The sequence below is a fragment of the Hyla sarda genome, chromosome 3 (assembly GCF_029499605.1).
Source record: "Hyla sarda isolate aHylSar1 chromosome 3, aHylSar1.hap1, whole genome shotgun sequence".
NCBI lineage: Eukaryota > Metazoa > Chordata > Amphibia > Anura > Hylidae > Hyla > Hyla sarda.
In genome coordinates, this window is record NC_079191.1 from 329,520,193 (window position 1) to 329,543,374 (window position 23,182).

A 23,182-nucleotide genomic window follows, 5' to 3' on the forward strand; every position below is an offset into this window, starting at 1 on the left:
AAGCAGAACATAAATGCTTGAATTTCATAATTAAAAAAATAATGTGTTTTCATGTATAGCTGAAGAGGCTGAGATTGTGACTAAGTTTCTGAATGAGACTACTATTCAGTGGAGAAACCTATCGGTGGAGGTGAGGAGCGTCAGAAGCATGCTTGAGGAAGTCATTAACAACTGGGATAAATACAGCAGTACAGTAGCCAGTTTACAAGCATGGCTAGAAGATGCTGAAAAGATGCTGGATCAGCCAGAACATGCCAAAAAGGTAGGGGTGGGGGAAACATTTTGTCTTTTTCTTTTCTTCAGTTTGAAAAAAAAGCAAAGTTATTAGATCACAAAAGGTAATTGATGTTACTTAATACATCTTTTCCATGATTTTCTAAATCTTTTTATTTCCTGGATTGATATATGTGGGATAGGAGATAAGTGTCTTATCATGTGTGTGTGTGGTGGCTTCTAACCACTGAGATCCCCCAGCGATCTCCAGAATGGGGCCCCCAGTTCTCCCTGTTCATGGAGTGTTGGGGGTCAGCACCTGCTCTATGCACTGTTCATGGGAGCCCTGGAGATTTTCAGGTTAGTACGATTACCAATACCCATAAAAAATGTATATTGTTTTTGTTATATTTTTCTACCTTATATTATTTTGCAAACAAAATTCCTAACCCTTGCTATAATCTGACCCCGATAATTTTATCATTTAGGGAGCTGTTTGAAATCATTTTTGATGTTTTTTGGGAGGCCAGGTGACAAAAACACAGCTATTTTGGCATTGGGAATTATTCTTATTTTAGAACACTCACATTATGGGATAAATTGCTTTATTTTGATTACAGTTAGGGCATTCCTACACAGGGCAATACCAGGTATATAAAAAAAAAATTTGTATATAAAAATATATATTATTGTTAAATGGGGTTTTTAAAGCGTACATCCAGTGATGGCTTGGCCATAGGATATATCCATAAATTTTCGTGCTGCACCCCGAAGCCTTGCTTGAGACTCACGCATCCATCACTTGATGTAGGCTTTAATATTTGTGTTTTTAAAAATATATTAGCACAGTATTTTATTTTAATATTTAGTCCCCATGTGTGTACTGCCATTTTGAGGTCACAATTCTCTCATTAATTGCTGCCTCTGCCTTCACTAGACTCCCGGTTGCCATGACCACCCAAGGTCACCCTGTGATTGCTGCAGAATTTTGAGGGTTAAACAGCTGGCATAGAAGTTACTGCTATTGCTGGTGGTTGTCAGTTGTGCTACACAGCCGACACCCGCCACATAGGAGTCCACTCCATGTTTCCGTAACAAACTTCCACTGTACATGTATGGTTGCTTTAATAGGATAAGGTATTTTCATTGTTTAGTAATGTCTATGCTGATAGCTGGAAACTTTCTTTTGGCTACTAGTATATCATTTTATTTAGAAGAAAATTGCTCAGTAATTGCACTTATTTATTTGCAAAGATTAAATATAATCTCATTGAGAGAGACTAAGGGGTTTAAGACTAACTTCCCCAGAGAAGGGGGGTGGGAGGCAGTGAAGTGACAAAGAAATTAGCCCTACAAGATCCAATATGCCTGGGAGTGGTCTTTGTCAGGAAGCTACTGTCTATCCCAGACTGTATTGATTCACTACATTACTTTAATAAACCCTTTTCCAGTGCCTGGTTGAGAAGCTGTAACAATATAGCCAACTAACATCACTACAAAGTACATAAGTCTATTATTAGTAGTTAGTCGTCATGGAAACACTGACTTTCTGCCTATTGTAAAGAGCAATGTATAAAAAAAAATATATATATTGTTTGGCTTATTGTTGTAAGATTGCAATGTACCATTCTGTGAGTCTAAATTATATGGAAGAAAACTTAAAGTGAATGTGTCTTCTAGTTTTTTTTCCCCCTGATTAGAGACAGATGCTAAAACATGTTCTTTCTGTACACTGCTCAAAAAAATAAAGGGAACACTTAAACAACACAATGTAACTCCAAGTCAATCGCACTTCTGTGAAATCACACTGTCCACTCAGGAAGCAACACTGATTGACAATCAATTTCACATGCTGTTGTGCATATGGAACAGACAACAGGCAGGAATTATAGGCAATTATCAAGACACCCCCAATATAGAAGTGGTTCTGCAGGTGGGGACCACAGACCACTTCTCAGTTTCTATGCTTCCAGGCTGATGTTTTGGTCACTTTTTAATGCTGGCGGTGCTTTCACTCTAGTGGTAGCATGAGACGGAGTCTTCAACCCACACACGTGGCTCAAATAGTGCAGCTCATCCAGGATCGCACATCAATGCGAGCTGTGGCAAGAAGGTTTGCTGTGTCTGTCAGCGTAGTGTCCAGAGCATGGAGGCGCTACCAGGAGACAGGCCAGTACATCAGGAGACGTGGAGAAGCCGTAGGAGGGCAACAACAACCCAGCAGCAGGACCGCTACCTCCACCTTTGTGCAAGGCGGAAAACTACCAGAGCCCTGCAAAATGACGTCCAGTAGGCCACAAATATGCATGTGTCCACTCAAACGGTCAGAAACAGACTCCATGAGGGTGGTATGAGTGCCCGACATCCACAGGTGGGGGTTGTGCTTACAGCCCAACACCGTGCAGGATGTTTGGCATTTGCCAGAGAACACCAATATTGGCAAATTCGCCACTGTCACCCTGTGCTCTTCACAGAAGAAAGCAGGTTCACTCTGAGCACATGTGACAGATGTAACAGAATCTAGAGACACCGTGGAGAACATTCTGCTGCCTGCAACATCCTCCAGCATGAAAGGGTTGGCGGTGGGTCAGTAATGGTGTGGGGTGGCATTTCTTTGGGGGACTGGCCAGAGGTAGCCTGACTGCCATTAGGTACCGAGATGAGATCCTTAGACCTCTTGTGAGACCATATGCTGGTGCGGTTGGCCCTGGGTTCCTCCTAATGCAAGACAATGCTAGACCTCATGTGACTGGAATGTGTGAGCAGTTCCTGCAAGAGGAAGGCATTGATGCTATGGACTGGCCCGCCCATTCCTCAGACCTGAATCCGATTGAGCACATCTGGGACATCATGTCTCTCTCCATCCACCAACACCACATTGCACCACAGACTGTCCAGGAGTTGGCGGATGCTTTAGTCCAGGTCTGGAAGGACATCCCTCAGGAGACCATCCGTCACCTTATCAGGAGCATGCCCAGGTATTGTAGGGAGGTCATACGGGCACATGGAGGTCACACACACACTACTGAGCCTCATTTTGACTTGTTTTAAGGACATTACATCAAAGTTGGATCAGCCTGTAGTGTGGTTTTCCACTTTGATTTTGAGTGGGACTCCATATCCAAACCTCCATGGGTTGATAAATTTGATTTCCATTGATCATTTTTGTGTGATTTTGTTGTCCTCACATTCAACTATGTAAAGACGAAAGTATTTCATACTATTAGTTCATTCATTCAGATCTAGGATGTGTTATCTTAGTGTTCCCTTTATTTTTTTGAGTAGTGTATAATTTATTTCTATTTTCTGATTGTCATTTTTTATGTATTTAATTTTTAGTACATTATTATGGGGGCTGCTTACCTGAGCTACTTTTAATAGTATTTAGTGAAATGCCTTACTGCCTCTTTTGAAACACAGGGCAGGGTAATAGTAAGCTAGAGAGATTCAGGTTTAATGACTCTGCAGCAGCAAATGGGGTTCACCCAGATCTGTCTCTTATTTGATTTTAAAGGGGTATTCCAGGAATTTTTTAAATTTTTTTATTTATTAACTGGCTCCAGAAAGTTAAACAGATTTGTAAATTACTTCTATTAAAAATTCTTAATCCTTTCAATAATTATCAGCTGCTGAAGTTGAGTTGTTGTTTTCTGTCTGGCGACAGTGCTCTCTGTTGACATCTCTGCTTGTCTCGGGAACTGCACAGAGTAGAAACGGTTTGTTATGGGGATTTGCTTCTAAACTGGGTGGTTCCCGAGACACGTGTCATCAGAGAGCACTTAGACAGAAAAGAACAACTCAACTTCAGCAGCTCATAAGTACTGAAAGGATTAAGATTTTTTTAATAGAAGTAATTTACAAATCTGTTTAACTTTCTGTAGCCAGTTGAGATATATATATATATATATATATATATATATATATATATATATAACATTTTTTTTTTCCCTGGATAACCCCTTTAAGCATTTCTAGGGAAGGCATTTCTAGAAGTTCACAATTTACCATTTTTTTTTTTACAGTGCCTCGTCTGTCCCCCTAATAATTAAGTCACCCATTACCAACACCTGTCTGGTCTGCCCTTCATTCCTACTCCCCTCCTTATTGGAGCAGACACCCCCTGGCTATCAAAAGCAGTGTCCTGCTGCAGCAAGGCTAGCCCTGACCTAACATCCTCTTCATCTGCCAACTTATAAATTAGTTGGGGTGTGTCAGTTCAGGGCTAGCCACCCTGGCACGTTTCCCCTGTTCTGTATTCTTACTGTAACCAAGCTAACTGCCTCTGTGTTCTGCACGTTCATACTACCATCCTCCTTCACTTCAGACGCAGGAACTTCTTGTCAGTAGACTCCTTACCATGTAATTAATGGATCTCAGTGTTGCAAATTGTTTCTTTAGATCCAGGATCTGGGCACAATATGCACACATCCTGAAAAACAATGTGCCCCCTTAAACGCCTGTTCAAGGACTGCATACATAGCACTGCTATTCTAGATATATGTGGAGTAAGGGAATGCATTCTTTCCAGGAGATCACAGATGACATGGAACTGAGCGGACCAGTTCCCGTGTAGGCATCCAAAAATAGAGGGTTGAGTCCAGTCACCAGCTACTCATAAAAATAGCTTTTATTAGGCTTCCACTTTTTTTTCTTTTTTTTTAAACTCCAGAAAAACTGCCAAAGCTTTTTCCTGCATTTTGGCGTTTTTATTGGCATTTTTGTGAAGAAAAAAACCAGTGGAAACCTAGTCTCATGGATATTAAATATTAAATGGATATTAAGTCACCTTCCTAATACCCCCTTTTTTTTTTTCCCTGTTTAGGAGTTCTTTCGTCACTTGCCTCACATGATCCAGCAGCACACGACAATGAACGACTCTGGTAATTTCCTGATTGAGACATCTGATGACACTGTCTCTAAGGACATCAAACAGCAGCTTCTGCTTCTTAATGGTAGATGGAGAGAACTTTTCATGGAAGTCAAACATGTATGTTATTTACCTTGTGTACAACTTATTTTATAATGTTCATTAATAAGTTCAAATTTCAAGGATCACATACTATTAATATTCTAAATTTACTTGAAAATTATTTTGTTCATTTTCCAAAAGGTTTTAGTAAAATGACAATGATTTCTTATGATGTAAATCCAATATAATTCAGGGGGGAGAGAAAAAAAATATCAATTAAAGATATTATTTTTTCCTGTTGGTGAATAATATAGCAGGTTTTTGATTGATTTATGATAATTGTTTCATGTTGGATAATAGCATTATATTATGCACCCTTGTAATGATGTTTGTTTGCTTGCGTTACTGTATGAAACTGGGAAAACATTACATAAAAAGAAGAATTTATAGAATATATCACCCAAACATGAATCTACTTGTCTGTGTACAATGCACCAAGAAAAGATTCAGACCCTTCCCCTTCAAGGACTTGTGCTTAAAAAAAAATAATATATATATATATATATATATATATATATATATATTTCAAGTTTTCCCCCATCAATCTTCACTCAATAATGAGATTGAAAAGGAAAAGCTAAAGTTTGGCACAAACTTAAAGGGGTACTCTGCCCTTAGACATTTTATAAGTTGTCTGATCGTGGGGGTCTGGCTGCTGGACCCCCACGATCTTCAGGCCCGCACAGCGGCATTCTGAACGCGAAAGCTTGGAGCTTCCGTGTTCTTGACGTCACTCCATCTCCTTACAATATCCTTACAATATCCAGTGTGGCTATGGGAGAAACTTCCAGAAGGTCACCAATCTGGGCTTTATGGTAGAGAGATATTCTTAATGAAACCTTGATTCAGAGTGCTCTGGACCTCAGACAATCACCGTAAGCACACAGCCGAGACAACTGTGAATGTCCTTGGCCTAGCAAGAGCCTTGACTTGAACCTAATTAAGCATCTCTTGAGAGACCTGAAAATGGCTTCCATCAATGGTTTTTTATCCAACCTGACAGAGCACAAGAGTATCTCCAGTTTAGAACATCAGAAAATTCCCCAAATCAGGTGTCCAAACTTTGTGGCATCATATTCAGGAAGACGGGAGGCCGTAATGGCTGCCAAAGGGGCTTCAACTAAGTAGTGGTCTGAATACTTATGTCAATGCCATATTTTAGTTTTTCACAAGGGCGCAGTGGTCGGACACACCCACAATCAGACACTTATTCCCTATCCTGGCGATAGGGGATATGTTGTTTTTTACTGGACTACCCCTTTAAGACCAACGTAAAATATTTTTTTTTTCAGTTTTATCTGCTGTTAAAATTCAAGGACAATTAAAAAAGCATAAATCTTTTCATTTGAACATGTATATGTAATAGTTCTTGAAAATTGTGCCAATAATACTGCCAAGGACAGTCAGTAAACATTTGACTCTTCTGTTCTGATATTTTGCAGTATGCTCGAGCAGATGAATTTGAGCGTGCAAGAAAGGAGTATGCAGATGGCTTGATAGCACTCGCAGCATTCGCAGAAGGAGGCAACGAGAGAATCTCCATGCCGTTGGAAGTTTCCTTTCTAAATGTTAAGATGTTCGTCCAAGATTTAGAGGCATGTCTTTTAGAACTGTGAATACATTTTCGGGCATTTGTGTCTTGTCTGTGAGTTTGGATGAACACTAAACATATAAATATTCAGGCGTTGATGTGTGAAACTTAGTTCGGGGTAATGGACAACATGTTCAATGGAAACATCAAATTCAAAAAAAAAATTCTCTATTTATTTGAGAATGCATAAGTTAGTTTTTGCAAACCTATATCCCTTATGTATAGTGCCTTGTTAGAGGTTTCCTGGAAGACAGCAATAGCAAGTCCTGCCACTTTAACAGCAGGATTTGGGTACTTGTAGAGGTTCATCAGGGCATGGGGAAAAGGGAAAAACGTGGCTTTAAGGTTGGGAGATACCAACAGCTATTTGAAGAAGTAATTTGACCTATAATCAATATGGACAGCAACACCCCCCCCCCTCCCCCCCAAATCTGGAGTGCTTCTTTAAACATACAGTACATGTAGACCATAACCTGTGTTCTTTTTTCTATAATCCTGATAGTTATTGTACAAACTTGTTTTTATAGTGTATTGACAAAAATAAATAGGTTAAAGAAATAACAAACCTGTTGTGCTAAAAATTGTCTTTCACAGGATATCAAACAGAAAATGCCAATCATTGAAGCTCAGTATAAGTCAGTGACAAGAATGGCCCAGCTTCTCACTAAGGAATCTCCTCAGTCTGAATCCAATGAGATGTTGGCAGCAGTGTCCAGGATAAAAGACCAACTCAATAAAGTTAGTAGCCAATATTAAAATGAAACTTCAAACTTTTAAATATTCTTTGTGTTTCATGAATGGGAACATTCTTTACATTTGGAGCTGGAACTTTGCTTTCATTTAGGCCCCCTTCACATATGTCCATTGTCCAGAGGGAAACTGATTTTAGAACTGATCCTATTTGTTTGAATGAGACAGTTCACATTCATCTGGGATCTCATGTTGGATGCTGGAACATGTTGCATGGGCACTAGACAGAGGATCGCATCTTACTGTGCTCCCCTGTCCGACATGCACATGAGATGAACCCCCGATCCTTAAAGGGGTTATCCACCATAAGGTGATTTTAGTACGTACCTGCCAAGACAGTAGTGGACATGCTTAGGAAGGATCTGCACTTGTCTTGGGGCTAAATGGCTATGTTCTGAGATTACCATAACACTGTGGCTAGCTTTTTGTGAACTGGTATTTCCTGTATGACTTTTTCTTTTTTTGACTACAAATCCCACAATTCCATTTTCCTCCCTCCCACACATCAGCCTCCCCACCCATTGAAACATAAATGAGCTGCATCCATTCAAAAGACCTGTGGTTTTCAATCAGCATGTCTACAGCTGTTGCATTAGTTGCAGATTGATCTCTCTCCCACCAAGCTATCCCTCCACCCTTTGAAGCAGACAGGCTCCCTGTCATCAGCTGACCAGTGAGTCAGGTCTCTGCCGCATTGCAAGCTGGGAAAAATCCTAGACAACAGTCATTGTGTGCTGTTAAAAATAAATATTGGGGTGAAAATCACATAAAAATTGTGAGAAAACAGTCACATACAGGTACAGACACTATATTATGAACTACACTAACTTTACAGCCCCTGTAGCATAGTCAAATAAAAAAAAATCCTGGAATACCCTGTCATTGACTTAAACATTCTTCAGGTTTCCATCATGGTGCCCAGTATTGTACTGGAGCACTGTATACTGTGCTATTTTGTCCTGTGTTTTTGATGGAATCTGCAATGGAGGTTTCTCACTTTATCTCTGATGTAGATATTACAGTGTATGAGCATAAGACAAATGTCTTTCAGTTAAACAAAGCAGCAGCTCCATCATTTTCTTTTCTGGATTCGTATCTCATATTGTAAAAAATGTGGAAGTATGAGTAAAACTAAAAACTTGATGACTTTTTAGCCTCTGAATGTAGACTGTCAGTAAGTAGGGGGATGAAAATGGTAACAAATGAAACCATAAAAGAAAGTAGAGTTCCTTTTTAAATTCATCAGTATTTATTCCACGTGTAGTTAGATTTCTGATGCTTTTTTGTTTTACTCTTTCTCTATGAATTGCTGACTCACATGTATCTTTTCATGTCCTTAGATAAGAGAGAGGTATCCCCCCTTGCTTTATGAATCACAACAACTTCTTCCACCACTTGGGGAATTTGAGAATCAGATGACCAACTTTTATGATTGTCTTGAGAAACTGAGTGGAATTATTGCAATGTCAGACTTAGATTTGCAGTCTACTTCTGTCTTTAAACAAAAACAGCGGGTATGTACCAAGGGTCAGGAACAAAGCAATTTAGGAATGATCTGTGAGATGTATACAGCTCTTATACTGCTGGTCGTATTTTTGTACTATCCCTTTCATGTACTTAGCTCCTTTTATTGAGATTATTATTTGCCAAATGTCAACCTCTTTTATTTAGAACCCGATCATAATTCTTAAGCTTGTCCATATGTATTTAGTAAAAATATCAAAGACTAATTCTGCATGACTAAATGATTGTAAACAGGTAGATGGAGCAAGAATTTGGAGATTACATTTGACTGGCTCAGAATGTCATGTCGTAGTTTTACTTTTTTTTTTTTTATTACTTTACTAAGAATGCTCTTAACCCAAAACATGGTTGTCTTTGCACCAGAGATGCAAGTCTGTCTTCTGCAGGAGACAGCACAACCTCCAGCTAAACACTAGCTGCTTTTGTGAGTGTACTAAAAAAAAAAAAGAAGCTAAAACTGTTGTTACTGGGTTAGTAAATTGCCTTAGGTGTGTAGCAGTAAATGGCCAGTATCACACCAGAGAAAAACACTACCTCCGCAAAACTATATTAATTTTCTTTGCATAATTTCTAAGAGGCATGTACTATGGGAAAGTACAGAAAAAAGGCATAGACAGACAAGACACATTTTTTTTTTTGCTTCAGCTGTCTAATAAATTATTTTATTTATAGGTGCACTTGTTCAGCTTGTTCTGTATCTACTGTCTTAGGAAGTTGCTCAAACAGTTGACACTATAATGCTTGACAGCTCATGTTTTAACAGAACAACCTGTTGTTTTCATGTCATAGGAACTATTAACATATCAAGAGAGCTGTAAAAAGGCCCTGGTTGTAATTGAGAAGAATGGCCAAGCTGTCCACAAAGCATTGACAATCAGTAAATCATTGCACCATTTTGACCGATCTGGTCTTCAGAAGAAAATAACAGATGCTCAGTCGACATTTCAGGTGATTTGCAGCACATGGCTACAATTCTGACAATCTCAGCCCCCTCCTTTTGTAGATTTATTTCCTTCGAATGTTGATTTCCTAGGGTTTTTAACAACCCATAACCACTTCCTATATTACAGTCTACACCGGTTATAAGGAATTTCTGTGAGACACAATGCAGAACGCAAAGCAATAAGGGAATCTTCATAACACAATCATGGAAAACTGCCTTTAAAACATATTGTGCTTTGTATTAAAAAATTGTTTTTAAAAAACATTGTGTGCCTCCTGTCACTTGTCTCTTTTGCAGGTTTTGAAAAAACTTCCATAATTCTAACATTTTTATTCATGTTGCTTACCTTTTGTATGTTGTATACTTTACACATTTTTTTACACATCTAATAATAATCTAATGCAAATCCTAAACAATTAAGGAGAATATGCAAATTGCCCTAAGGTACAGTAAAGCAAATAAGTTGCATGATGTTTGCCAGAACATTTCTTGTCCTTTTTGAGTTAGGTTAAAACACTTTACTTGTTTGCCTTAAACAAGCTATAAGCTATACTTTTAGTGTAACAAAAACTGACAGGATCAATATGTGACCTTAGAAAAGTACGTTTTGCTTGGTGCAGGGCTAGTTCTGTAGGAACCTCTGGATAGAAAGATTTTGGTGAAGGTGTCAGTTTTGATACTTTTTATGGAACCAAGCAGCAGATTTTGGCATAAATAACAATTGACAATGCATTACATATGCTGAAATCTTTATTCTATTTTTCTACTCACCTCCACTCGGTGGGAAGGAAGGGTGAGCTGGTCCGGGCCATCTATGCTGCAGGGACTTTCCGCTGGGGAGGGTTAGTTGTTCCGGGCTGTCCATTTTCACCGGGGGGGGGGCCCTCTTCTCCGCTCCGGGCCCGGACTAGTGACATTGCCTTGACGACGACGCACAGGGACGTTCATGCGCGCCCATGTGCGTCATCATCAAGGCAACGTCACTAGTTTGGGGCAGGCGCGGAGAAGAGGGCCCCCCCGGTTGAAAATGGACAGCCCGGAACGATTAACCCTCCCGACCGAACGGTCCCTTCAGCGTAGATGGCCCGGACCAGCTCACCCTTCCTTCCCACCGAGGGGAGGTGAGTAAAAAACTAAAGGGGGTGTCTGGATGATGACGAAGGCCGCAGTGGTCATCAACCTGCGGACCTCCAAAGGTTTCAAAACTACAACTCCCAGCATGGCATTCTGGGAGTTGTAGTTTTGCAACATCTTGAGGTCCGCAGGTTGAAGACCACTGAGAAGGGATTGACAGGCGGAGAGTTCACTCGAGTATAAGCCAGGGGGGCCTTTTCAGCACGAAAGATTGTGCTGAAAAACTCGGCTTATACTCGAGTATATACGGTAAGTCCCTACGGCCACTCTGTAAGTATTCCCCTGGGCCTGAGGATGGTGAGGCTAAAGATTTTAGCATCTGTAACACATTGGGAAGCATTGTATATCCCAAAATCTGCTGCTTGTTTTTTTTTTTTTTTTTTTTTTTAAGTAGTCTTCAAGAAGAAATAGTAGTCTTCCATTAGGAACAACAACAGTTACAGACTTGGTCCCAGAATTCTTTGCTTTCCAACTAACATCAATTACTGCCATCCCTTGTAACATCCTTGAGGAGCCCTGCTGTATTTGGTTTAAATCAACTTTTACAAATCCTTTTTTGAGCCGCTTGTAATTTTGGTCAGTATTTTTCCTACTGACAAATATTAACAATAAGTGATCAGAGAATCTTTGGGCATGTCATTTACTGTCATCTGCAAAAGTGGCTGATAAGATATTCGGACTAAGAACCAGCCCATGCTTGGAGAACTTGGGATGATGTTGACAGCTTCCAGTGATCGGACTCACCTTTTACCATAAAACTGGAATTTGACAGCAGTATAGAGAGGAGTCTGAGAAGGAAAAGATATCTCACTGACTTTCGATGCCTGGGAGACTTTCATGCATGGCCATCTTAATGGTCTCTGTAAAGATCTACTGTGTTTTTTAATTATTATATTGAAAGAATATGGTTGTGTAAACAGTATAAACACACACTTTTTTGTAGAAACATTCATGCTTGGAAACACAAAATCAATCAGATTACTTGAAAGTTATTGATATAAAATACTTTTGACATGTCACAGAGACATTTCAAAAGCTTTACCAGTCAGGATCTCAGTGCCGATTTCCCCACTGATCAAGAGAACGAGTGGGGATAAGCACACAGTAGCGCTCTTTACTCCTTGACTTTCTGTGATCTTTGCCTTGCTGCTCAATTATAAGTCTATTGCTGAGATACAGAAAGTAATTCTTGTTGCGTTGCGCTTATTCCTGCAATTTAAATAATACTAAACACCCATTGAAAACTAAGTATATTGTTCGAAAATAACCACCTCTGACCTGCTTTCCTGATTGTAATCCAATAAATACTAAACATCTATTTGCAAGGGCTGGTAAATTATTAAAGGGGTGTTCCAGGCCAAAACTTTTTTTTATATATCAACTGGCTCCGGAAAGTTAAACAGATTTGTAAATTACTTCTATTAAAAAATCTAAATCCTTCCAATAGTTATTAGCTTCTGAAGTTGAGTTTTCTGTCTAACTGCTCTCTGATGACTCAGAATATTCTCCCATCATGCACAGCTCCCGGGACGTGACATCATCATTGAGCAGTTAGACAGAAAACTTCAGAAGCTAATAACTATTGAAAGGATTAATATTTTTTAATGTCGTCTAAAAGCAAGATTTTTAGTAGCAGTCAATGAGAAGTGTCTATGAATCATCTCATTCTGCATTTGAAAATAAAAACTATAGTCCCTGAAGACATGAAATATTAGACAATATGTTAGACCATAAAATACTTTTTAAAATACTTTTTTAATACATTAAACAAATTAAAAACTTTAAAGGAATTTAAACCTTTATATAAACAGGTTTTTCCAATAAGGAAACACAGAATTCCATGTCATGGTATAGTGTGATCACTTTGCTGCCATCATTTACAGAATTGCAGCGGTTATTGTCTATTTCTAGTGATTCATGAAGTATTACAAGTGCAGTAGTCAATCTTTTATGAAATGCAACATCAATATTATATATTATAATTTTTTTTGGGATCCATGGCAAAATTTTGAGAGGTCCTGACTTCTATAAACTGCTGAGAAAGCAACCTGCTATTCCATCTAACAGCTTGACAGCACATCAGGATTCTACCAGCAATGCACAAGTGCCTTCATTTTGGTCTGGGGTATTTTTACCTGTTTGTACCCATACTGTGTGTTATGTTGTTTATGGCGTTTGCACCTCTATGTCCTTAGATGGAAACATTCCTTGCTTTTGTTCTGCATTGTGTCTCATGTGTATGGTAATTGGTTTCTGTTATAACCTACTTAACTACTGAAATGTGTTCACCTCTAGTGTTTTATTTGATCATCATATTGTTGTTGTTTTTGTCTTGCACCATCATGCACTCATCAGCCATAACATTAAGACCACCTTTATAATATTATGTAGGTATCTCTTAATAGCTGTGACCTGTTGAGGCATGAACTCCAGAAGACCTCTAATGGTGTCCATAAGTATCTGATACCAAGATCTTAGGTGAACTTGGATAATCCACTGCACTTTTGTGTACATGTGACAAGAGTCCCTTTCCCTTAAGCATGTCCAGACTGTAGAATAAGATATTTTCTTACTTGCTTGACCAAGATTATATGCACAGATCCTTTAAAGGGGTACTCCTGTGGAAAACTTTTTTTAGATTTAGATTTTAGATTTAGATTTTTTGATTTTTTTTTTAAATCAACTGGTGCCAGAAAGTTAAACAGATTTGTAAATCACTTCTATTAAAAAATCTTAATCCTTCCAGTACTTTTTAGGGGCTGTATACTAAAGAGAAATCCAAAAAAGACCTGCATTTCCTCTGATGTTATGACAACAGTGCTCTCTGCTGACCTCTGCTGTCCATTTTAGGAACTGCCAGGAGCATGAGAAAATCCCCATAGAAAACATATGCTGCTCTGGACAGTTCCTAAAATGGACAGCAGAGGTCAGCAGAGAGCACTGTGGTCATAACATCAGAGGAAATGCATGTCTTTTTTGGATTTCTCTTTAGTATACAGCCCCTAAAAAGTACTAGAAGGATTAAGATTATTTAATAGAAGTGATTTACAAATCTGTTTAACTTTCTGGCACCAGTTGATTGAAAATAAAATAAAAAGTTTTCCACAGGAGTACCCCTTTAAGTCCTATAAGTTGTAAGATAGACAATTTGTCCATGCCCAGTATCACTCAGATCTTTTTGCTTCTTTTCTGTTTCTAACACATCAACCAGATATAACAATGACTGTTTATTTTGCTGCCTCATATTTCCCAACCCTTGACAGGTACCCTTGTCATGAGATAATTAATGTTATTCATTTAACGTTATGACTGTTGTATAATAGATATGTGTGCTAGAAAAGCCTGTGTCTTCCTATCACTTCATATGTTTTGTTCACAGCTTTGATGTAACCAGCTTGACACAAGATCCTTTTATTAATAGTGTTTAAAAATAGACATCCTTGTTACCTGTAACAATCAGTCCCATTGCAGCTTTAATTTCTCGACAGCAGATTAAGAAATAAAAGCTGCATATTAATTGGTTTCTAATTGTTTTAACAGCTGCCCCAAGAAAAACAAGTAGCCGGGTACTCCTTTACCCACTCAGCATTTTATAACCCCTCTCGAACCTGGAGTACTGCTAGAGAGTGGCAACAGTAGTCTAATAAGTACTCCACCAAGCAAGACATATACGTGACCTTACATCACCTTTTACGTCACCTCATGTGTCCAAGCAGGACATTAAATTAGCATATATGCCTTCTAGCAACATTACAAAGGAGAACTATACGGGCTGCTTGTTAAGTGTTAGGGTCCCTAATTTAAGAGGTCTGTCCAGGTGACAGATTCTTTTTTTAAATTCTTAAAGGTATTATGTCATTAAAAAAATAAACAAAAGTTTTTATGTTAAGTGTACCTGTCATCAACAAAAACTTTTTATTTAAAGTAGATAATTCCATTATATGTATATTTGTAATATACATTGGTTAAAAAATGTTTATATTTTTGTCCCTGCAGCTATTGTCTGTATGTCTCTGTGAGGAGTCCAAATACAGGAAGTGTATATGGACAAACAGGGCTCTGTGTATTGAGGACAAGCAGGGCTCTGTGCATTGAGGACAAGCAGGGTTCTGTGCATTGAGGACAAACAGGGCTCTGTACACTGAGGACAAGCAGGGCTCTGTACACTGAGGACAAGCAGGGCTCTGTGCATTGAGGACAAGCAGGGTTCTGTGCATTGAGGACAAGCAGGGCTCTGTGCATTGAGGACAAGCAGGGCTCTGTGCATTGAGGACAAGCAGGGCTCTGTGCATTGAGGACAAGCAGGGCTCTGTGCATTGAGGACAAGCAGGGCTCTGTGCATTGAGGACAAGCAGGGCTCTGTGCATTGAGGACAAGCAGGGCTCTGTGCATTGAGGACAAGCAGGGTTCTGTGCATTGAGGACAAGCAGGGCTCTGTGCACTGAGGCTCTGTGATATGCCTCACACAGCAGGATGATTGACAAACCAGGAACCTGCACAGAGCCCTCCTTGTCCCGCCCTCTCTTCCTGTATTTGGACTCCTCATAGAGACACACAGGCATTAGCTAAAGGGACAGCATTTTTTCACCCAAAAATATACACATTTTTTAACCAATATATAATACAAATATACATAAAATGGTATTATCTACATTATGTAAAAAAAAAAATAGTTTTTGTTTTTTGTTTTCTGATTTTGCATTTTACTATCTATATTTTAAAATAATCATGAAATCTTGCATTTTGTATTCTGCCCTCTAGGGCTTAAACTAAGCTAAGACCTGTTCTGTACATATTTTTTTTCCATTCATGCCTTTTATTCTCAGGAGTACAGTGAAATGTAGAGAGCTAACACTGGATCTCCCACCATTTAGAACATAGATTAGCGCCTCTCCCCCCCCCCCCCCCTGTAGAATGATCTCTGAAAAGGTCACATAGCATGCTTACTAACATTTTAAATGAATCTGAATCTGACTGGTCCAGTCTATTGTTGTGTATGCCCATGGGTCTTGCTGTGAAGCATATCACTTAAAGGGGTACTCCCATGGAAAACTTTTTTTTTTTTTAATTAACTGGTGCCAGAAAGTTAAACAGATTTGTAAATTACTTTGTTAAAAAATCTTAATCCTTTCAGTACTTTTTAGGTGATATATACTACAGAAGAAATTGTTTTCTTTTTGGATTTCTCTGATGTCATGACCACAGTGTTCTCTGCTGACCTCTGCTGTCCATTTTTGGAACTGTCCAGAGCAGGAGAAAATCCCCATAGCAAACATAAGCTGTTCTGGACAGTTCCTAAAATGGACAGCAGAGGTTAGCAGATAGCACTGTGGTCGTGACATCCGAGAAATCCAAAAAGAAAAGCATTTCCTCTGTAGTATACAGCCCATAAAATGTCTTGTAAGGATTAAGATTTTTTAATAGAAGTAATTTACAAATCTGTTTAACTTCCTGGCAGCAGCTGATTAAAAAAAAAAAAAAAAAAGTTTTCCGCAGGAGTACCCCTTTAATGCTATTAAAACAGCTCAGGCAAGATGGCAGCCCCCATAATAATGTACAAATAAGGAAATAAAAAAAAAAATTACAATCAGAAAATAGAACCAGTCCCCTCCCAATTCCTAAATTACCGCTGGGCTCTTGTAACCAGGAACAAAGGTTGAGTCTCTGTGTTCCGTTCACCCCATCGACTTTCTGGTAGCATGATTGCCAGGGACCTTGTGAAAGCTGGGTATGTTATGCTGACATGTACGATACACTTAGTAGTGTACTAGGGCAGTGTATTTACCAGCAATCTGCTGATCGCTGTCAAAGCCCTAATGTGGGACTGATAAAAAGCAAAATTACAAAGTTAATAAAATAAAAAGTACTTAAAATCCTATAAAAATAAAAAAATATATATTTTCCCTTTACAGGTAAAACAGTAAAAAAAATGTATTATTTAACCAGCACGTTGAACCCTGTAAAAAGAAAATTGAAGAAAAAAATGTTTTTGTATTGTTTCATTTTCCAAAACATGGAAAAGAAAATAAAGAGTCATATCTATTTTTAAATGGTATCAATAAAAAAACAAGTTTTCCTTTAATCAACTAGCCCTAACATAGTGCCATCATGTGAAAAATAAAATAGTTATGAGTTTTGTTAAGTAGGGACACAAATTATAATTTTTTTTATCTTTCTATTGCGCCATACTAGTAAAACAAAAAATAAAAAACTATATAAATTTGATATTGCTGTTATCATACTGACCCACAAAATACATTTTGATGTGCAAAAAAGTAATGTCCTTTCCCCAGTAAAAAGAGTTACAGCACTTGGAAGGCAGTAATGGAAAAACGGAAAAAATTGCCTGGGCATTAAAGGAGAAATCTGGCAAAAATAAACTTATCACCCATCCACAGGATAGGGGATTGCGGGGTGTCCGATCACCAGGACGGCACCTGACACTCAGTGAGGAGCTCATGCTGCAAGCGGAACGCACCCCATTAATTTATATGGGAGTGCTGAAAATACCCGAGTATAGCACTCCGGCATCATCCGCGTTCCCATAGAAGTCAATGAAGGGTGTGCTGTCAACTGGTATACGACACACACTCCTCACTGAGAGAGTTGGGGTTGTGTCCCAGAGATCGCGGGGGGTCCAAGTGGTCGAACCACCCAAGATCAGCTACTTATCCCATATAATGTGGATTGGGGATAAGTTTACTTTCGCCCTTTAAGAAGGAATGTCAGGGAAAAGGGTTAAAGGGGTTATCCAGGAAAAAACTTTATATATATATATATATATATATATATATATATATATATATATATATCTCAACTGGCTCCAGAAAGTTAAACAGATTTGTAAATTACCTCTATTAAAAAATCTTAATCTTTTCAGTACTTATGAGCTTCTGAAGTTGATTTGTTCTTTTCTGTCTAAGTGCTCTCTGATGACACCTGTCTCGGGAAACGCCCAGTTTAGAAGAAAATCCCCATGACAAACCTCTTCTTAATTGGGCGGTTCCCGAGACACGTGTCATCAGAGAGCACTTAGACAGAAAAGAACAACTCAACTTCAGAAGCTCGTAAGTATTGAAAGGATTAAGATTTTTTAATAGAAGTAATTTACAAATCTGTTTAACTTTCTGGAGCCAGTTGATATATGAAAAAAAGTTTTTTCCTGGATAACCCCTTTAATGAAGATCAAAAGTGTAGTGTCTGTGCAGAGATACTGCGGCTCAGCTTCCATATTTTAGTGGGAGCTGAACTGTAGTAACCCAGCATGACTCCACACAATGTACAGAGTTGTCTGTTCTGGCAAAGTTCACTGTGTTTTGGGTTCTAAGTGTCAGCCGAGTAACCGATAAGATATTGAAATCCCATTTGAAAAAAGATGTAAAACAAGCACGCTAGGTTTCCATTGTTAAATGAAAAGGGAAATTCACTTCAACAAATGCCCCAATATAATTGAAGAGCAATTGTTATTCTCTCTTAAATAATTTGATTACAGACACCTCAGTTATGTTGATCTGTTTTCCCAATTTATATTTTATATTCCTATATGTTTTGTATTTCTTTATTAGACCGCATTTCATTACACACAACTTGCCCAAGTTGCTGCCAAAATATGTTAGTTTAATGAATTATGGAATCGACAACCATTATTTCAACAACCATTGCTCCTTTTTTATTAATTAAAACAAAGATGTGCTTTATTGTAGTTCTGATGAGAAAAGAATGTGAATAGCCTACTTAAATTATGATGGTTGATGTATCTATTGTGAAACTTAGCATATCAAGGGTGATAAGATCGCTTGTATTCTTGTTTTATTCATCACAAATATAAACTGTAAATATACTGTTTTTGTTTAATTCAAGAGTGTGGCAAAGAAAATATCAGAATGGAGAAAGAAGGCAGAGGCCAATAATAGCACGATGAAGAAGTTTGAAGAGTCAAGAGCAGAACTTGAGAAAGTTCTCAAAACAGCAGAATCCTACTTTAGGGAGAAAGGAAACCTTGAAGAACTTCTGAAGAAGCACACAGTAAGTAGCCAACCTCACCGGTTGTTGTATTAATACATTTCATATAATTAGTCTGAAACCGTAGAACCTGGTTGTTTAGTTCAGATTATTCAGAGTCACGCCCCCTCCCATAGACTTGCATTGAGGGAGCGGGACGTGATGCCATGAGGGGGCGGGACTATGACGTCACAAGCACTCAGCACCGGCTCCAGCATTCGGAACAGTTTTTTCAAATGCTGAGCAGCAGAGTACCCCTTTAAATGATGTTCGAAGAACCTTAGAACTTTGCCAGGTTTGCTTTGCCCGAGCCTGGCAACGGTGCTATTATAGGAGTAGGGATGAGAAACACATGGCATTTTGGCACCTGAATGCATAAGATGAGGAAGTAGGAACACTGAAATGATGTCAGCCCAGGATACTTTGCAATTGTCAAAAATATCACATGACCGCTGATTAGCCAGTCATTGCTTGCACACAGCTGCGTGGTCAATTAGGATTGATAAAACCCAAGCACTGTGTTGCGGCTGCCATCTTGGACAGACAAGTTGAACAGTAAGAAAACACAGAACACTTGACAGTGGAACTACAGAGACCAGCAATAGAAAGCTTGCAAGCAATTTGAGCAAAGCATTGTGCAGTGGCCTGCATTGTTATTTTTTTTATTTTTATTTTTTTTGGGAGGGGATATGAATTTTTATCAGCTATTAAGGTGCCAGCCCAGCCCTGTTTTTTGGAAAACATAGGCAACATGGCGTACAAGGCCTAGTCAAGTTTCACTCTCACAGCTAGAAATGCTGTTTATTTTAATGTTAAAAAGCTTACAAAATCTGCTAGTGCAGGGTGTTTTTAAACCAGCTGTTTGTTACCATGGGTTATCGTATGTCAGCATAACTTTGACATTAACTTAGCCTTAAAACCACTTTAAAACTACTTGAGCACATTCCTACTTGACCTAGCTGTGTTATATAGGGCTTTAGAGCTCTTAGGCAGTGTTATACACTGTTTTCAGGGTTTTGGTTTATGTTTTGATATTTGATTGATTTTAGATTTTATTGCTCTTTATAATTGTTTGATGATATAATATTTATAAATGAAGTGAGATTGATCCTTACAGCCTGCATTTTAAAAGGTGTTAAGCCTGTATCTGACAAAACCCTAAATGTTTTGTTATTGCTTATTACAGGAGTTTTTTGGACAACTAGATCAGAAGGTGCTGAACGCTTTCCTGAAAGCTTGTGATGAGCTGACAGATTTTCTACCAGAGCAGGACCAGCAGCCATTACAAGAAACTGTCAGGAAGTTACATAAACAGTGGAAGGTTTGTAGATCTATTTCCTGAGATCATAGAACATATCATCATATTGTAATTTTAGGCATATTAAAGATACCGTATTTATCGGCGTATAACATGCACTTTTTAGTCTAAAATTTTTAGCCTAAAGTCTATGTGCGTGTTATACGCTGATAAGCTGCTGCAGTTCAATGATTTAAAGCGGGCGCTTTAAATCAATGAACTGCAGCGGCTTTGCAGGTGCAGAGACAGCCAGCGCTGCCGGCTTCTCTGTCCCTGCCTGCCCTGGGGTCTAGAGCCCTGCTGCCGGCCCTTCTCTCCCCCTGGCTATCGGCGCCGCTGCCCGTTCTCTCCCCCTGACTATCGGTGCCGGCGCCGATAGCCAGGGGGAGAGAAGCAGCTATGCGCTGCACGGCGCGGCGCATGACGTCAGTGCGCCGCGCCGTGCATAGCAACGACGCAGGGGACGCACACCGGAGGCCTGAAGCAGCGCGGACCCGACCCCGGCAACAGGTAATTATGCAACCGGGGATGGGGGGAGGCTACGGGGCAGCGGCGCCGGCAATGGGTGCCGCTGCCCCTTCTCTCCCCCTGTCTGTCGGCGCCGCTTCTCTCCCCCTGGCTATCGGCGCCGGCACTGATAGTCAAGGGGAGAGAATGGGCAGCGGTGCCGATAACCAGGGGGAGAGAAGGGCCGGCAGCACGGCTCTAGACCCCAGGAAAGGCAGGGGGAGAGAAGCGGGCAGCGACGGCCTCTCTCCCCCTGCCTTTCCTGGGGGTGTATCGGGGTATACACGCGCACACACGCACCCTCATTTTACCATGGATACTTGGGTAAAAAACTTTTTTTACCCAAATATCCTTGGTAAAATGAGGGTGCGTGGTATACCCCGATAAATACGGTAAATGTTTTATTTATAGACATTAATAAGGAAAATATGTTAGCTCTAGATTATCCAAATAGAGGCACTTAAAGGCACAGTAAAATAAAATCCATGAAAAACAAGGGATGCAGTGATACTTTAAATTAAAGTAGAAAATACTACTACAAAATTGTCCGTTTAAAGGAGATATATAAAATATTTCCCAACTACTTAATTTTAAGATTGTTAGATGTCCTCGTAAGTAATTATTAGAAATGAATGCTTTCAAGCTACTTTACTCCACCTGATTTTAGTTCAGTTATTTGTGTAATCCCTTCCTGGCTGTTGCAGTTTCTTTAGTTTCTCCTCACCTTGTACAGCCAGTGCATCAGTAACCCCTTTCCCCTCCACCTTCCCTCTATAGTATTCTGTAAATCATCCCCCAGCACAGTGCCAGTGCACTTTTACAGCACTATCTTTTGGCATGGCAGTGAGGAGTAGATGCTGTCTTGTAATTGGCCTGGACGGTAAGGGAAAGGAAGTGCTTGCATGTGTACTACTGGCAAACAGCTGAGCTTTGGTCCCACCTCCTGTTATGGAGATAATTAGAAGTAGTAATGGACTATGGAGGGGACTCTGAAGAGCTTAATAACACTTTCAGTATGAAAACAAGATGAAAAACAGGGCAGAGAATAAATGTGTAATATTTATATAAAGGTAGTGTTAATTATTGTCTTTAGGAATGAATGTAAGAATTCCATTGTTTTTGACTATTTGTAATGCAGGATTTTCAGGGTGAAGCTCCTTACCACTTACTACGATTGAAAATTCAACTGGAGAAGAATAGGATTCTAGGCACAATTGAAGAATGTCATGTGGAACTGACCAGAGAAAACAACGTTTTACCAGTAAATGGAAGTGAAAAAATCATTAAGGAACATCGGGTAAGTTAACTTATGAAATTCCTACTACTTGCTGATGAATGTAGCAATACAAGGTAATCAGTCAGCTAGCATGGGATTTAGGCTATGATCACATATCATTGATTGCTTCTGTTTAATGTCTATGCCCCATACGGTCCCATTGTAAAGAAACATTTACACTTTCTTATCCCATTATTTTTTGCATTGTGCTGTTGTTAGTTGGATTCAAAGTCTAATCCAAGGAGGGGCACTACCTGGCTATATTTGCACTGGGGAATGTCCATACTGAAAAACTCAGCACTTGGAATAATGGCAGGGAGGGCCCTTGAGGTGGCGTAATGGACCAAACGTCATCTCAGTGTTCCTACTTCCTCATCCTATGCATTTAGATGCCAAAATGCCATGTGTTTCTCATCCCTACTCCTATAATAGCACCTTTACCAGACTCTGGAGAAGCAAACCTGGCAAAGTTCTAATGTTCTTCGGACACCTGTTGCGCCCCCTCTGGATCCACCACCGCTAGCCAGAGGCCAAAATGACACTTTTGTTCAGAGTTTTGAACAAGTCAAATAGGTAACTATTGAAAACAGACATAGGGGGAGATTTATTAAAACCTGTTCAGAAGAAAAGTTGCTCAGTTGCCCATAGCAACCAATCAGATCACTGCTTTTATTTTTCAGAGGCCTTTTCAAAAATGAAAGAAGCGATCTGATTGGTTGCTATGGGCAACTCAGCAACTTTTCCTCTGGACAGGTTATGATAAATCTCCCACATAGTTACAACAATTATTGCTCTAACTGCTTGGTATCACTTAGCCAAGAACAGTTTAGGTCCCATTCACATTGGGGGAGATTTATCAAAACCTGTCCAGGGGTAAAGTTGCTGAGTTGCCCATAGCAACCAATCAGATCGCTTCTTTCATTTCTCAGAGGCCTTTTCAAAAATGAAAGAAGCGAGCTGATTGGTTGCTATGGGCA

The 23,182-nt window shown here is 39.3% G+C and overlaps 1 protein-coding gene across 13 annotated transcripts in view; it reads left to right on the forward strand.

The window, feature by feature from the left end:
- SYNE1 (spectrin repeat containing nuclear envelope protein 1) overlaps positions 1-23,182 on the forward strand; it is a 483,893-nt gene that overhangs the window by 182,536 nt on the left and 278,175 nt on the right. For all 13 annotated transcript variants that reach the window (XM_056567280.1, XM_056567285.1, XM_056567279.1 and 10 more), the window contains 9 exons: positions 60-262; positions 5,036-5,200; positions 6,625-6,777; positions 7,368-7,511; positions 8,864-9,037; positions 9,837-9,995; positions 18,985-19,149; positions 20,312-20,446; positions 22,068-22,226. In XM_056567280.1, the coding sequence (XP_056423255.1) occupies positions 60-262; positions 5,036-5,200; positions 6,625-6,777; positions 7,368-7,511; positions 8,864-9,037; positions 9,837-9,995; positions 18,985-19,149; positions 20,312-20,446; positions 22,068-22,226 (1,457 nt within the window). The remainder of the gene's footprint in view (positions 1-59; positions 263-5,035; positions 5,201-6,624; positions 6,778-7,367; positions 7,512-8,863; positions 9,038-9,836; positions 9,996-18,984; positions 19,150-20,311; positions 20,447-22,067; positions 22,227-23,182) is intronic.